Source organism: Symphalangus syndactylus, chromosome 18 (assembly GCF_028878055.3).
Source record: "Symphalangus syndactylus isolate Jambi chromosome 18, NHGRI_mSymSyn1-v2.1_pri, whole genome shotgun sequence".
Classification (NCBI taxonomy): domain Eukaryota; kingdom Metazoa; phylum Chordata; class Mammalia; order Primates; family Hylobatidae; genus Symphalangus; species Symphalangus syndactylus.
In genome coordinates, this window is record NC_072440.2 from 85593184 (window position 1) to 85608208 (window position 15025).

A 15025-nucleotide genomic window follows, 5' to 3' on the forward strand; every position below is an offset into this window, starting at 1 on the left:
TACCTCCCAGGTTCAAGCAATTCTCCCACCATAGCCTCTGGAGTCGCTGGGACTACAGGTCATGCCAACATGCCAGTTAATTTTTGTATTTTTTGGTAGAGACGGGGTTTCTGCATGTTGGCCAGGCTGGTAGCAAACGCCTCACCTCAAGTGATCCACCAGCCTTGGCCTCCCAAAGTATTGGGATTAGAGGCGTGAGCCACCATGCCCAGCTAGGTTGTGGTTCAAATAGCTAGCATTTATTGAGCACTTACTATGTGCCAGGCATTATACCCTGTATTAGTCAATCCTCACAAAAATCCCATGATTATCATCCCAGCTTACAGATGAGGAAACTAAGACACACAGATATTGAAGAGCTTGTCCCAGGTCACAATGGGGCAGATCTGGGATTGGAGCCCAGGCACTGTGACTCCTGAGCTGACAGTGTGACTCTCAGCCCTGTCTTTGGGCTGCCTTTCTGCTTGTTGTATGGGGACTGATGTCTCTTAGCTTTGGGATTGAAAATAATTTACTTCTTTGCTAACTCAGCAACTCAGGTGGAATGGGAATGAAAAGAATTTGTTTCTTTGCCAACTCAGTGACTCAGGTGGAATGGGCAGAAGGTGGAATGTAGGTCACCATGGCAACCGGATCAACGAGGTACCCCAGCTGGCAAGTCCTTGAGGCTGAGGTTCTACTGCTGGCAGACAGAAAGGTGTGGTTGGCATGGGGCAATGCTTGAGGTACCAGATGCACTGGGAGGACCTGGAAGAGTACCAGGTGGGTAGATCGGTCTGGGGATTCTGGGCAGAGGTGGGAGCTTCCTAAAGCAGGTGGAATGAATGGGAAAATTCCTTCCTGAAGCTCTAGCAGGGGTGTCTAATCTTTTGGCTTCCCTGGGCCACATTGGAAGAAGAATTGTCTTGGGCCACACATAAAATACACTAACACTAATGCTTGCTGATGAGGTAAAAAAAAAAAAATCACGAAAAAATCTGATAATGTTTTAAGAAAGTTTACAAATATGTGTTGGGCCCCCATTCAAAGCTGTCCTGGGCTGCTTGTGGCCTGCAGGCCGTGGGTTGGACAAGCTTGCTCTAGAGTTTACCAGGCGGAGTAGTGGTTGTCCCTGTCTTTGCTAAATCTGCATCCATGTGGCCCAGATGAGGTCTCTAAGGTTGCCTTCCTCCATCGGTCTCCTGCTCCAGAGCGCAGAGTTTCACTCTTGTCTCTGATCTCCTCTCCACATCTGTGCCAATGCCCTCCTTCCCAGGGCTGTAAGAGACTGGGGGGTAAGAAAGAGCACCATTTCCTCTCCTGCTGCCACCTCAGGCATCCACCTCAACCTGGGGTTCCCCCAGCTGTGCCGCAAAAGAATGGGTGTTTCCTCCCCAGCCTCTGAATTGTGCCACTCCCCAGGGGCCACAGCAGGGATGAATGGAGTGGACACATCACTTCTCTGTGATTTGTTGCAGGCCCTGACCTTCCTGACCAGAAAGGAAATTCTGTGGTGAGTAGAGGCCCCACCCCTCTTTCCTTCTCCCAGCTCCTCCCTCTGAGCTGGATTCTTGCCCTAATACAGCCTCACTCTGGTCCCTGAGTGTGGTCCTTGCTCAGAGCCACACAGCCCTGGAGATGGGGCTGGGACACAGCAGGCAGGGATGGGAGGGCCCAGGGGCCATGATCCGCAGAGCCCCACTGGAGTCGAATGAGACATCAGGCTTTAGGCTGCTAACCCTTTACTGGGATCCAAGGTGAGGTTTCTTCAGAGGATCATGGAGCTGGACAGAACCTCTTTGGAATAATGAGGAAAACAAGGAAAGGACTTGGGGAACTCATGTCTGAAGCCCATTTTGGCTGTTCACTGGCTGGGTAAACTTGGATGCATGACTGCAGCCCAGCCTTCCCTCCCCACCTCCCTCCCTCCCTCCCTCCCTCCCCTCTCTCCAGTGCCTGTGATGTGCTGGCCTCCTGGAGGCCCTGAGGGTGGGGTGGTGAGCAGCCCCACTCCCTGTTGTCATGCGGACCCCTGTCCAGTGGGGAAGAACCTTCATTCAACGTGGAGGTGGCCAAATACCCTTCTCGTGGGGCTGTGGGGAGAGTGAATAGTGTGAGAGGTGTGTGTGTGTGTGTGTGTTTGTGTGTTTGGGCCAAGCCAGGTGCCCAACAAAACCTGTTAGATGAATAAAGGAGCTCACCAAGACACTTTCAGGGGAAGGTGGGGGAAGGTTCCCTCTCATCATCTTTGCTTGGACTAACCCTCCCCAGTCACCACATGGAAGCCACATTTCCCACTCAGCGTCTGGGGGTGGCAGGTAACAACTTTGTCACAAGCGCAAGACTCTCCAGGCACAAACGAGGATAGGGGATGGCCAGGGCGCGGGGAGCTACAGAAACCAGGGGCTGTCACCCAGTGACATTATTTCCCTTTTGAAAATAATATTCATTCACTTTTTTAAATATAGAAAAATATGACATAACTCCAAATGACCCATATCCTACTACCCATATAACCTCTATTGAAATTTTCTGAAAAGTATACATGAATAAAAATAAAATGAAATCTAAAAAAAATCTGCGAGCCTGGCTAGAAAATTCAAAATTCAAATAATAGTTCTCACTCGTAAGTGGGAGTTGAACAATGAGAACACATGGACACAGGGAGGGGAACATCACACACTGGGGCCTGTTGGGGGGTGGGGGGCTAGGGGAGGGATAGCATAAGGAGAAATATCTAATGTAGATGACAGGTTGATGGGTGCAGCAAACCACCAAGACATGTGTATACCTATGTAACAAACCTGCATGTTCTGCACATGTATCCCAGAACTTAAAGTATAATTAAAAAAAAAAAAAAAGAAAATTCAAATAGTGTAAAAGTTCTAAGCGAAAAGTAAATGTCTCCATTCTCTCCTCCCAGTCCTTTTCCCTCAAGGTCGCCTCTGCTCACTGTTGGTTTGTCTTACCATCTAGCCTTCTGGAAGAATTTTCCATACATAAGCCGACACATTTATCCTCCTTTTACCCCATTCACACTGTTGCATTTATCCCTTCATACTGTTCTGTACCTTTTATTTTTTTTTTTTAAGCTTTTGGGTTTTTTTTGAGACAGAGTCTTGCTCTATCTCCCAGGCTAGAGTGCAGTGGTACAATCTTGGTTCACTGCAACCTGTGCCTCCCTGGTTTAAGTAATTCTCTTGCCTCAGCCTCCTGGGTAGCTGGGACTACAGGTGCCTGCCACCACGCCTGGCCAATTTTTGTATTTCTGTAGAGATGGGGTTTCGCCATGTTGGCCAGGCTGTTCTCAAACTCCTGACCTCCAGTGATCCTCCCACCTTGGCCTCCCAAAGTGCTGGGTTACAGGGGTGAGCCACTGCACCCGGCCTACATTTTAGAACTTCGACAGGTAAGACAATGTTGTCCTTCAAAGGAGTTGCACCAGTTTATGCTCTCAGCAAGGGGGCATGGCCATGCCTGCCCCTCTTTCCACCCCAGGGGTTTCAAATGGCATTCGTGGATCCACCCCTGGGGTTCCTCCTATATGCCAGGAGGGAGCATGAGGTGGCAGATGAGAGGAGCGAGAGCAGGATGGGAAGGGTTCAGGCTCTCTCCTGAACATTGATCCTCCATTTTCATTTGTTCTGCACTGGCTTTCGGAGAAAGAGTTCCTTGGAAGTGAGCCATGCTTACAGACGCCTCCCTTCTGAACCTCCCACCCAGGCCCTGAGATGACCTCCTCCCAGATCCTGTTTCCAGCCTGTTTCCATCCCCTTGGAAGGTGCCTTTCCCTGGAGAAGAGCAGTTTGGCTCCGCGTTGTGCTGGGGAGGCGGGTCCCATTGAGTGCTGCCGGGGAAGGCTCCAGTTCACAGTTCACGGTTCATGGTTCAGTGCAAACTTCTCTAACAAGCAGTTCTCAAGGCTTTTTCTGTCCTGCCCCTTCTCTTGAGAGTGCCATTCCTGAGCATGAGGGGACTGTGCCTGCTCCTGGGTAACCCCTGCCCAGGAGGCTCCCACTCTCAAAGGCCAGCGTGTGTCAGTGCTGGGGGTGGTGGGGTTGGGGACGCCACTGCATAAGGAAGGCAGAATAGAGGGCAAAGTGTCCAACTCCTATTACTTGGACACCTTCAAATAAGACAGAGTGAGAAGCACTGGTGGGGCTGGGGACAGCAGCGCAGAAACTCTCAAATGGGAAGGTGATACCAGTGAGAGCTCTCTGCTGCTTTAAACCAAGGGGAGTCTCCAGACCCAGGAGATCACAGCCTGGGGAGCAGCTGAGAATGTGGAATAGCTGTCAAGAGCTTTGAAGAGTGGAAGAGGACCAGCGAAGGCAAGAGATGCTGAAATGTCCCAGTTCAAAATGAGACATACACCTTGACCCAGACATTCCACTTGCATGAAGAGGACACAGGTGAAGTAGGTGCTGATTCATCCCTCCATGGAAGACTGAGCTTAGAGAGGAGGGGAAGAGCTTTCCGTTCGATATAGAGCCATCTCCAAGGTATATTATTAAGTTAAGAAAGCAAAGTTCAGGGGGCTTCCAGTTACGTGGAGAATAGAACATTTTCTTTGACTTCTGTTTCCTCTACTAAAAGGAAAGTAAAGGAATTAAAAAAAGAAGAAGAAAGAAACACATAAGTACAAAGAGAACACAAGCAATGACAGCAGATGAGAGAGGTCAACAAAAATTTTAAAAGTGCAAAGCAGATAGACCCATGATACAGACCTAGCTGAACAGAAAGTTGAAAGAATTTTGCCTGCAGGGGTTGGATGATGGAATCGAGAACCCAGAAAGGCTCAGGAACCTCCGAATGCGAGGATGCAGGACCAGGTGAAAACAGAAAGGCAGACTGAAAGTCTTATGTGATTCCTTCTCTCTCCCTCTGCAATCCACTTGGCACCCCTGCCCTGCCCCAGCGGAAGACAGGAGCTAACCATCTGGGGAGAGCTGGAGCCAGACAGGCCCCTGACTCAGGGCCACTAGCATGATGAAGAGCAGGGTGAACTTCTGGTCAGCATTTTAGAGCCTCCCTGTAAGTAGAAATCGAAAGCTAAGGGACACCAGGTATTTGAGGAAAGAATAAAAAACAGCCTACATACATTAAGTCATGCCATCATGACATTTCAGACTGCCAGAGATGATGAGAAGATCCTGACTGCTTCCATAGAGAGCAAAACAGACTACAGAGAATCAGGAATCAGAATAGCTTTGGACTTCTGTTGGAAGACAGTGGCTAAACACATTCAAAATTCTAAGGAAAAATTTTCCATCTAGAAATAAGTTCTAGCTAAGCTACTAATCAAGAGTTAGGGCAGGATAACAATGCTTTTTGACATGCAAATTAAAAAAAATCATCTCTTATGGACCTTTCTTAGGAAGCTTTTGGGAGATGTGCTTCATTAAAACTAGTGAGTAAACCAAGAAAAAGGAAGACCCAGGATCGGGGAAACAAAGGCTTTCAACTTAGAGGCAAAACGAATTACAAGGAAGATAGTGAAGGGAAGCTGAAGGATGACAGCAGAACAGTTGGCCTGGAAAGCAATCAGTCCGGATTAGAATTAAGGAGTCAGGGGTTCCAGGAGTGGTGTCTCTAAGAGGACAAAATGAATCTATCTAGATACCATATTGAGAGGTACTTATTTCTGCAGAAAGTTTGGAGATAAAATAAAGATAGGCACATGAAAACCAAGGCAAAAAACCAAAGGTGATTATTAACTCTGGGAAAAACAAAAAGCCTTGCAAGAAAGAAGAAGTAATCATGTTGCACTAGGGAACTCAACTTGAGCAATGTTTGAATAATGCATATACAATATATAATATTATAAATACTGAATATTCATTCAGGAAAATTGTTTTATATTGGGAGGTTGGGGAAAGGAAAAGAAGTATATACAGAAAGAAATAAATCCTCTTTTTTTCTACTAAGAGGTCACAAGATAATATCTATAGTGAAAACAACAGCAAAAGGCAGTATTAGCACAGCATTTAGAAGTACCATGTAAATATTAAGGAAAAACAAAGTGAAATAGCAAAATGCTTGCAAACTGCTGCCTTTGGAGAGCAGGGTTAGAGAGGTGGTGTGGGGTATGGAGTATTAGTAACTTTGATTGTAAGCTTCACAGTATCACAGTACTATTTGCATTTTTAATCTATTTAAGTGTATTACTTTGGCAAACAAGACCAGTACATACAGGCTGCTACTGCTCTTATGAAATAAAGGGCTGTTCATACATGCACACACAGAGGAGAATATCCCTGGAAGCAGACGCACAAACTGATAATAGGTTATCTTCTTGGTGGGGCCCTGGAGAGTGGAATATGTTACGGTTGGTGTGGGCATGCTGTCTGTAAAGTGAGGGGACAGCTGTGATGTGGATGCCCAGCTGCTCTGGCTCAGGGAGCAGAAGGCATATGATACTCAGGGAGAAAGTGGCCACCCTGGGCTACCAAGGCCAAGTTGAGCCAGACGAAGCCCTGGTCACTTTTGAATAATTTTCCACTGTGGACTCTGACAATGCCTTGTGATTTTCCTATCAGTATCATAGAGAAATGTGGCCCAGATGGCAGTACAGTTGGATGGACTTAGCCAGTTAAAAAAGTATTCAAGAGACCGATAGGTAGAAGTAACCTTTGCAGGGAGGCTGGCTCTGTCCAATATTTTCCCACCTTCTTATCTGTGACTTGCATAAGGACACAAAGGCTTGGTCACCAGATCTGCAGATGGCACCTCCTGGGGGCTGGTGGGGGGAGACCTCATGTGCTAGACTTGTCTTGGAGCCAGCCCCTTCCCAGTCCAGGGCTGCTTTGGTTTGGCCCTCCAAGAAGAGGTCTGTTCACTCTAAGTTTCCAGCCTATGAGACTTTTCTTTCACATGTTTTTGATCTCAGCAAAAGCAAGGTCCCTTTCCGCCTTAGCATCGGGGCAGCGTTGTATGACTGTTTGAATTGGTTGTCCCAGAAGAAGCCTTCTCCCGAGACGCCTCTTCTGGGCCCAGGCCCTTCTGGAGGTGACTGCAGACCCTGCAGACCCAAAGAGGGCCCATGTGGCTTCCTGGGCAAGGCACAGCCTGACTCCAGCCCAGACCTCTATGTCCCAGGCGCAGGTCAGCCTGGCTCAGCCTGAACTCTTCGGACTACTCTGCATCACCTGGGATGGTTCCTGACACTCTCTTGGGTGGGGCGGGGTCTGGTTTAGGAGCCTGAAGCTTTGCTCCCAGCCTCTGCCCAGGCTGACCCAGCCATGGGGCCTCTTTTTCTTCCTAGCACCCCTGGAGGCTCCAACACTTTGTAGACTCCATGGCCCTGTCCTGGCCATTAACGGGCACCTCAAGGCCAGCAGGTGGAGTGGTTACAGGTTTATTGCCTGGAAGCCAAAGACCTGGGTTTGAGGCTCAGCTCTGCCACTTAGTAGCTGTGCAAACATGGGGGAGTGTCTTACCCTCCCTGAGCATCAGTTTCCATCCTTTTAAAATAGTTGAGGGAAATAGAACCTAATCTCACAAGGTTGTTATTAGGACAACTAGAAGATCAAATCTGTCATTGTTAGAGCAATACCTGGCACATGGGTCAGCACCGATTATGTGGCTGCTGTTATTATCATGGTATTATTATCCCCACTTTTTGCAAATGAGGAAATCAGGTCAAAGAAATGAAGTAATTTCCTCAAGCCCACACAGACTGCAAGTAGCAGATCAGGGAACTAAAAGCCACATTTTCAGGCTAAAGAAGGACCATCTAGAAAATATCTACTATCTGCAGACAGTACCGTAGAGCAAAGGACTATTGACCCCATGGGGTGGGGGTGAAGCCAGAAAGCTGGGACTTGAGGAGTGGGAATTCGGGCTTGTCATGTTCTTGATCCCGCTGGGGCAGTAGAAATATTGAGAAGCTTGTAGAACCTGTAGGTGCCTCGGGCTGTATCCTGGCCTTGAATGAGAAGCTCAAGGGGTGGGGAGGGCAGATCCTTTTACAAACTCCCTACATGATTCTTACATGGGACCCCGTTGAGAACTACTAAGCTAGAGGGTCTCAGAGGCAAGGAGGTAAATGGGATGCCAGAGAGAGGCACGAAAACCTAGAGTCATAGGATGCCTAAACTGGAGGGAGCCAGGGGGGATGCTGTGACTCTTATTTCACAGAAGGGAAACTGAGGCCCTAGAGGGGACTTGGCGAGTCCAAAGTCCCACGGAGAGTCAGTAGCGGAGTGACCTCCACCCGTCTTAGGGCCAGCCCCTGAGCCCGCAGACAGCCCCTCCTGCCTCTCTGGGCTGTGTGGAAGGCAGCCGTGGCCCAGGCTGCTGGATTGCTGGCAGGCTGAATGTGTGAGTTTTTCAAATGGCTTTGACTTTTGAGTCCATTAGTGATTAATTCAGGGTTCCATTTAGAGCCAGCTGATCCATATTTGGAGGAGGAGAACATTTTGTGGCAGCCGAGATGCAGCCACGATTCATCTATGGGCAGCCTGCCCACTCTGCAGCCTGGGAAGGCACCAACTCTGGACAGGCACCCCACCAGCACCCTCCCCCAGAGGACTCTCCAGGGGGGCGGCTCGAGTCTCTCACCTGGAAGAAGGGTGGGCCCTTTAAGGGTGGGCAGCACAGCCCAAAGAACTTGGCTTAGGGTTCAGCCCTCCACTCTGTCTCTTCCCAGCTGTATAACCTTAGATAAAACACTTAAACTCTCTTAGCCTCAGTTTACCCATCTATAGAAACGGTGGCCCCTCCACTTCTCCCACAGAGAGTTGGGAAAATTCAGTGAGATGATGTGCGTGAGTGCACCTGGCACAGAGCCTTTGTCATGAGAAGAGGGTGGCAAGGGCCAGTGAGTTTCTTCTCTGCCCCTCAGCAGCCCCGATGCCTCCTAGGGAACGAGCTTTGGTGTTTGTGTCTCTGGCTTTAACATTTACCATTGTGTGACCTTAGGTAGATTATTTTACCTACTTGACTTTCAGTTTCCTCATCGGTAAAAGAAACAATGGTCCATTCCTTTCAAGATTGGCATGAAACATGCAGAATGTCCATAAGAGTGGGCTGCACAGAGCAGGCACTCCCAGTGGTGCCCATGGTGGGGCAGGAGCCCGAGCTCACTTGTGCGTTGCCTTAGGGATTTAAAAAAAAACCAAAACATTAATTTTTGTTGAAAATTGGTCTTATTGAAAGTGGGTCTGTTCTTTATCACCTCAAGCCAGCAATTCTAACAATGACAGTGACAAAATGCTCCTTTTGGCTGGAGCCGACCACTCCCACCGCCCTTAACCCTTTCTTTTTTTTTTTTTTTTTTTTTTTTTTTTTTTGAGATGGAGTCTCACTCTGTTGCCCAGGCTGCCGTGCAATGGTGCAATCTCAGCTCACTGGAAACTCTGCCTCTCGAGTTCAAGCGATTCTCCCGCCTCAGCCTCCGGAGTAGCTAGGATTACAGATGCGTGCCACCTTGCTGGGCTAATTTTTTATATTTTTGGTAGAAACGGGGCCGGGCTGCTCTCCAGCTCCTGACCTCAAGTGATCTGCCTGCCTCAGCTTCCCAAGATGCTGGGATTACAGGCATCAGCCACTGAACCCGGCCTACCCCTCGCCCCTTGTAGGCCACTGGACACTTCATCAGTGATGGCTTTTCTTCCTCCTTGTTGACCTGTGGTGGCCAGCACCCACCCCAGTACCTTCCTGGAGAATCTCTCCCCCAACCCATTCCACACTCTGCTTTCTGCTCCCTCCCAAACGTGTGCAGTCCTTAGACCCTAGTGACAGCTCAGGCCCCTTCCATGGCCAAGGCAGCAGTCATGGTGCTCTCCATGAACACCACATGCCACTCCAGCTCCCATCTTTCAGGCCCTAGCCCGGATCTGCACAATGCCACTGGAAGGAGGTTGGCTCCCCATCGGACAGAGTCAAGATATGAACCTGGGCCTGCATGCTCAGAGAGGCCCGGTAGTTTGCCTCGGGTCTCATAGCTAAAGGTAGAGAAATAGGATCCGGATAGATCTGTGAGCAACCCGGCGGGAAGCAGGTGGCACACTCAGCGGGGTCTTTGAAGGTGCTTTGCAGTGAAGGAACTGTTCAGAAGGAGGCCCAGGGAACCACCCAGGGGCCAGCCCTGACTGCACCAGGTCTGAGGTGACAGCTGAGATCTGGAGCTGCAGAAGCTGGCTGCTAGCCCAAGACAGCAGGAACACAGACAGTGCAGAGTTGTGTGGGGCTGGAGGGAGAGGAGGATAAATCCCCACCCATCCCTCATACCTCCAGTCCTCCTGGAGCTTCCCTTAAGCCAGAGGGCAAGGGAGGTGGGAACGCTATCAGTAGAGATCAGCCTCCCAGGGCACAGAGTGCAGTGGGCACACAGAATCCCAGCATAGTTTCTTTCCACTCTCCCAGGGCTGGGATCTAAAGGATGTTTTTCTAGTCAGTGAGATGTGAAACAGTGAGTGGCTGGCGGGGTGCGAGGCCTCTACCTACCATCGTCAGGGCTCTGGGAGAGCCTCCTGCTTCCTGCTCTACCTCTGAGTCTCCACTCATAAAATCACTCTCCAAATTCTTCACCTAGTTTTTGTTGTTTTTTGAGACAGGGTCTTGCTCTGTCGCCCAAGCGGGAGTGCAGTAGTGTGATCACAGCTGGCTGCAGCCTCAACCTCCTGGGATCCGGCGATCCTCGCACTTCAGCCTCCCGAACAGCTAGACTATAGGTGTGTGCCAGTATGCCTGGCTAATTTTCAATATTTTTGTAGAGATGGGGTCTCCCTATATTGCCCAGGGTGGTCTCAAACTCTTGGGCTCAAGCGATTCTCCCACCTCAGCCTCCTGAAGGGCTGGGATTACTGGTGTGAGCCACCGCACCCGGTCTTCACTTAGTTACATGTCCCTAAATTCCACCAATCAGAGTCTCATTTGAGTCAACAAACCACATGCCCTGGGATGTCAACAGGGGACTGTTAGTCACTCACTCCTGTGTACAGACTCCTTTCATGGGATTGCTGGCCTCTTAGCGCTCTGAGGAGAGTAGAGGTTTGATGGCAGACAGGAGAGGAACAGGAAAGGACTAAAGGAGGGAGGGGTAATTTTGGAGCATGGAGGGGACCATGAAGAGAGGGAAGGGCAGGTCTGGGTCAGGGTGGTGGGCTCCCACTCTCACAGTCTAGGTGTGGGTTGTGCACAGCCCAGGGGCACAGGAGTACCTGGAGTATAGGAGAGAAACACAGAGAGGGGGCAGGCTGGGTGTCCCCTCTGAGGCCCCAGGTAACACAAACACTCTCACCTACCAGACACTGCGCTGACGTTTCATACACTTCCCCTCATTTAATCCTCACGAGTGTGTGGGGGGAGATTTATTACCCCCACTGCAAAGAAGAGGAGACTGAGGCTCAGGTGGATTCAGAACCTTGCTCGACGCCTCAGAACTATTAAGTGGCAGAGTCAGGATTTGAACGTAGATCTGTCTGGCTCTACGTTTTTAACCAGCCTGTGGTGACCCACCACCCACCATCCACCATTTACACATAAACACACACACCCTTCAGCCTCCTTCACACTGAACCCCTGCCACAGCCCTCCAAGAGAGATAGCATTCTCGTCCCTTATCCAGATGATGAAACTAAAGTTCAGAAATGTCAAGTGAGTTGCCCGAGGTCACACAGCCCTGCCACAGCAGTTCAGGTTGGGGGATCCAGGCCTCCTGGGCCCCAGGGCACCGCCCACTGTCTCACCCCCACTGGCTGCCTTGGTTGCTGGACCTGTAGGCGTAAGAGCTTGCTGGTGGACAGGGACCCAGGTTCAGGATAGGGTGAGAGAGACAGGGAATGACGGCTCATCCTCTCTCAGCCTGAGGCAGAGCTCCCTCCCACCCTCTTACTCTCAGGGGTCACATGGCCATTTCACCCTCTGCCTGTAGCTTATAAGCAAAATCCTCTTGACTGGCATGGGATCCTATAGACAGAGACATCGCCGACAGAGAGGATTAGGAAGACTACTCAGTCCACGATCTGCTGGAACCAAGCTTGCTGTCAAGTGGCCTAGCAAGGCTGGTGGTTTGCTGGCTGCAGGCAGCTGGGTTCTAATCCCGGCTCACTCAGACCCATGAAGTGACCTCTTTTCTTGGGTTGAGGATGGAAATTGGCAGATGGCCAGAGGTGGGGACCCTGGCTTCCCCAAGTTCCTTCTGGCTTCCCAATCTGTAACCGAGGGACTGGACATAAGCCCGTTCAGTTCTGACATCCTATGACGAACCCTTGTAGAGTGTGCTGCTGGCTACGGGGCATATTCGCCTAACTTTCCTCTCACCTGGCTCGTCTCTGCATGCCCCTATGGTGTGCCTGGCACACTGGAGGGTCCAGGGATGTTTCTAGAAGGCATATTTATTACTGCGCTTTATTATTATTGATTACTGCCTTTTCTGTGTCAGTCAACCCCAAGTCTCCTTCCTCAAAGAGACACCGCCACCCCTTGCAGCAGAGACAGGCTTGCTGGCCTCCTTTCCCCGGCCACACTGCCTTCATTCCTCTCTTCTCAGCATCCATGACACCTTCCTGAAGCTCTGCCCTCCTGGGAAGTACTACAAGGAGGCGACGCTCACCATGGACCAGGTCAGCTCCCTGCCGGCTCTGCGGGTGAGTCCAGGATGGTGGGTGGGGCGAGGGCAGCATCAGTGGGACCTGCTGATGGGCTGATGAGTGCTGGGAGGGGTAGGGTGAGGTGGGCACTCCGTGCTGTGGGATGGTCGCTTCACTGCAAGGGGATCCTGATCCTCCAGGCAGAGGAGCGCAAGGACATGGCTCCCAAACACTTCCTGCATGCATCTGGCCTCCCTCCATCCTCGCCTCGGTCCTAGAACAGGACTGTGTGATAACTGTCACTACTTCTCTGGTGGGGCCAGGGCCAGAGGGGGCATGAGACCTGCTCCAGGCCTTACCGTGGGAGGTGGCGGCCCCAGCTGGAGGTGCTCACTGGCCCTGCTGATCAGCCTCTGAGGCCAGCCTGTGGGTCTTTAGATGAGCTTCAGCTTGCACTCCACCCCACGCTGTCTGCTCGTTCCTTACTTAACCCTCATCCCAGTGACCCCACACCAGCCAGTTTCCTCTGCTGTCTGTTGTGCCCCAAACTAGGGCAAGTGACCCTAGGCCAGGATCCCCTGTGGGACCATTAGGCCTGAGGAAGCCAGGGCGCCACCCCAGCCATCGGCCCAGTCCCTCAGCCCTTCTCTTCTCCTCAGGCTGCCTCAGTGGACTGGGGCTTTTCTAGAGGGACTGAGAATTTTCTCAGGTTCTTCTCTGAGAAGCCAGGAGGAGCAGGGCTCGGGGCCCAGAGACTGACCTCCCGACCTGCCTTCTCCCAGCTCCAGGAGTGGCTGCAGGAAAGAAGGACATTTGCATTTCTGCTGTTGCAATCCTCTCTCGTCATCTCGCCCTCAATTCAGCCAGCGCTCTCCGGGCTGGAGGCTCCCGTTACACAGAGGGCTGGTTGAATGCTCATTCCCTCCCAGCTCCCACAACTTCTCCTGGGCTGAATCTCACCTTCCAAGCACCCAGAACACACTCCCACCCCTGACAAACACACACCCTTGCTATGGGTGGGTCCTTGGCAAACCTTCCTTGGTCTTGATTTCCTCACCTGTAAAATGAGTAGAGCAGTGGGGGAAGGCTGGGAGTGACCATGTGCACTCTAAGACTCCTGGCCCCACAGGCAGTGCTAGCCTGAGCTGTCCCTGCTCCCCCCACCTCCCAATCCTTTAGGGACAATTATCTGAGCCTTTGTCCCTGTTATGAAGAGGCCCTGCCCTTCCCCCAGGGCAGCCTGGAAGAGCCCAGAGTCACACAATAAAGGACTCTAAAATCACTCCTGAGATTTTAATTAAAAGTTGTGCATTGCATTGAGAGGCAATGTCACATTAACAAATCATGGCTATGTCAGGCTTTCCTATTTTTCATTCGGTTCTCGGCAGAATAATGATTTCAGTTTGTCATTGTTCAATGAGGGCCCATCTTCGTTTCTATCTGGAATGAACTGGGCTCTGAGAGCTGTGGCCACCACTTGGAAGAGGCCCGGGGACACCAGGGAGGAGGAGGCTGGCTCCTGAGGAAGGGACATGGAGGGAGCACAGACATGTCATTCAAGCCACGGCTGCACGGCCCCTCCTAAGTGACTGGCCTATCTGTAGAGCAGACAGAGACAGAGGAAAATGCACAAAGCTGGGTCTTGAAACAGAGGCAGGAGTGGAGAAGACAAAATAATGAGAAAAGGTGAGGGGTGGGTAGGTGGGTGGGGGTAGCTGGGAGAAGCTGGGATTCTGGAGGGGAAAGAAATAGAAACCTCAGAAAGGTGAGTGAATCGGAGACTGTGGCTGTGACAGAAACAAAATGGGGAGGCTGTCTTCCTGGCACCCCCCACTTCCTGGCCTCACTCCACACAGTCACACCCCACATGTACACACCCATGGGCTCCACCACACATGGGTGGGACTTCTCTCAGACCCAGGCCATCCACTAAGGGACCTGGGGCCAGGGCCAGCCAGAGAGGCAGGGCTGATGGGAAGCTTCTGCCCTCCCCTGGGTGGGGGCAGGGTCACTGGTCAGTCCCAGACTCTCTGAATGCTAAGACTGGAAAGAAACTTAGAGACCACCCAGTCTAGTCACTGTCAAATGCTCCTCACCCTGATTTTATTCATGGGGAAACTGAGGTCCCAAGAGGGAAACAACTTCTAAGGGGCCACATGATGGAAGAGTCTGGACTAGTCCCTGCTCTGGGGGAGTCAGCCTGAACTCTGACCCAGGCAGGACCCCCTATTCTAATCAGGGCTTGGCTGAGCAGTGACCATGTGCCTGGGTCTTCCAGATGCCACAGAGGGGCCAAGGGGAGCCGAACTGGAGGGGTGGCATAGAGGGTGTTGGTGACCCATGGCCTCAACACATCCTTCTCCAGCAATAGCCTTGTCTCAGCAAGGCCTGGAGTCTCTGTTTGGCCCCCAAAGGAATAAGCACTGGACTAAGATCAGGAGGGCTGAGTCTGGGCCTGGAGCTATCACACTCCGTGCGTGTTACATCCCCCCATCTATAAACCAATATGA

General features: G+C 51.1%; 1 protein-coding gene across 3 annotated transcripts in view; it reads left to right on the top strand.

Annotated features, from left to right (window-relative positions):
- The first annotated feature begins 486 nt into the window (after window positions 1–486).
- The window catches only part of CIB4 (calcium and integrin binding family member 4), a 68728-nt gene continuing 54189 nt past the window's right edge, over window positions 487–15025 (top strand). For 2 of the 3 annotated variants that reach the window (XR_008652656.2, XM_055254013.2), the window contains exons 1-3: window positions 487–762; window positions 1458–1492; window positions 12476–12572. Coding sequence is in view for 2 of the 3 variants with exons in the window: in XM_055254013.2 (XP_055109988.1) it covers window positions 709–762; window positions 1458–1492; window positions 12476–12572 (186 nt within the window). In the remaining variant the exon portion in view is untranslated. The remainder of the gene's footprint in view (window positions 763–1457; window positions 1493–12475; window positions 12573–15025) is intronic. The other variant, XM_063624014.1, reaches the window with a different exon arrangement.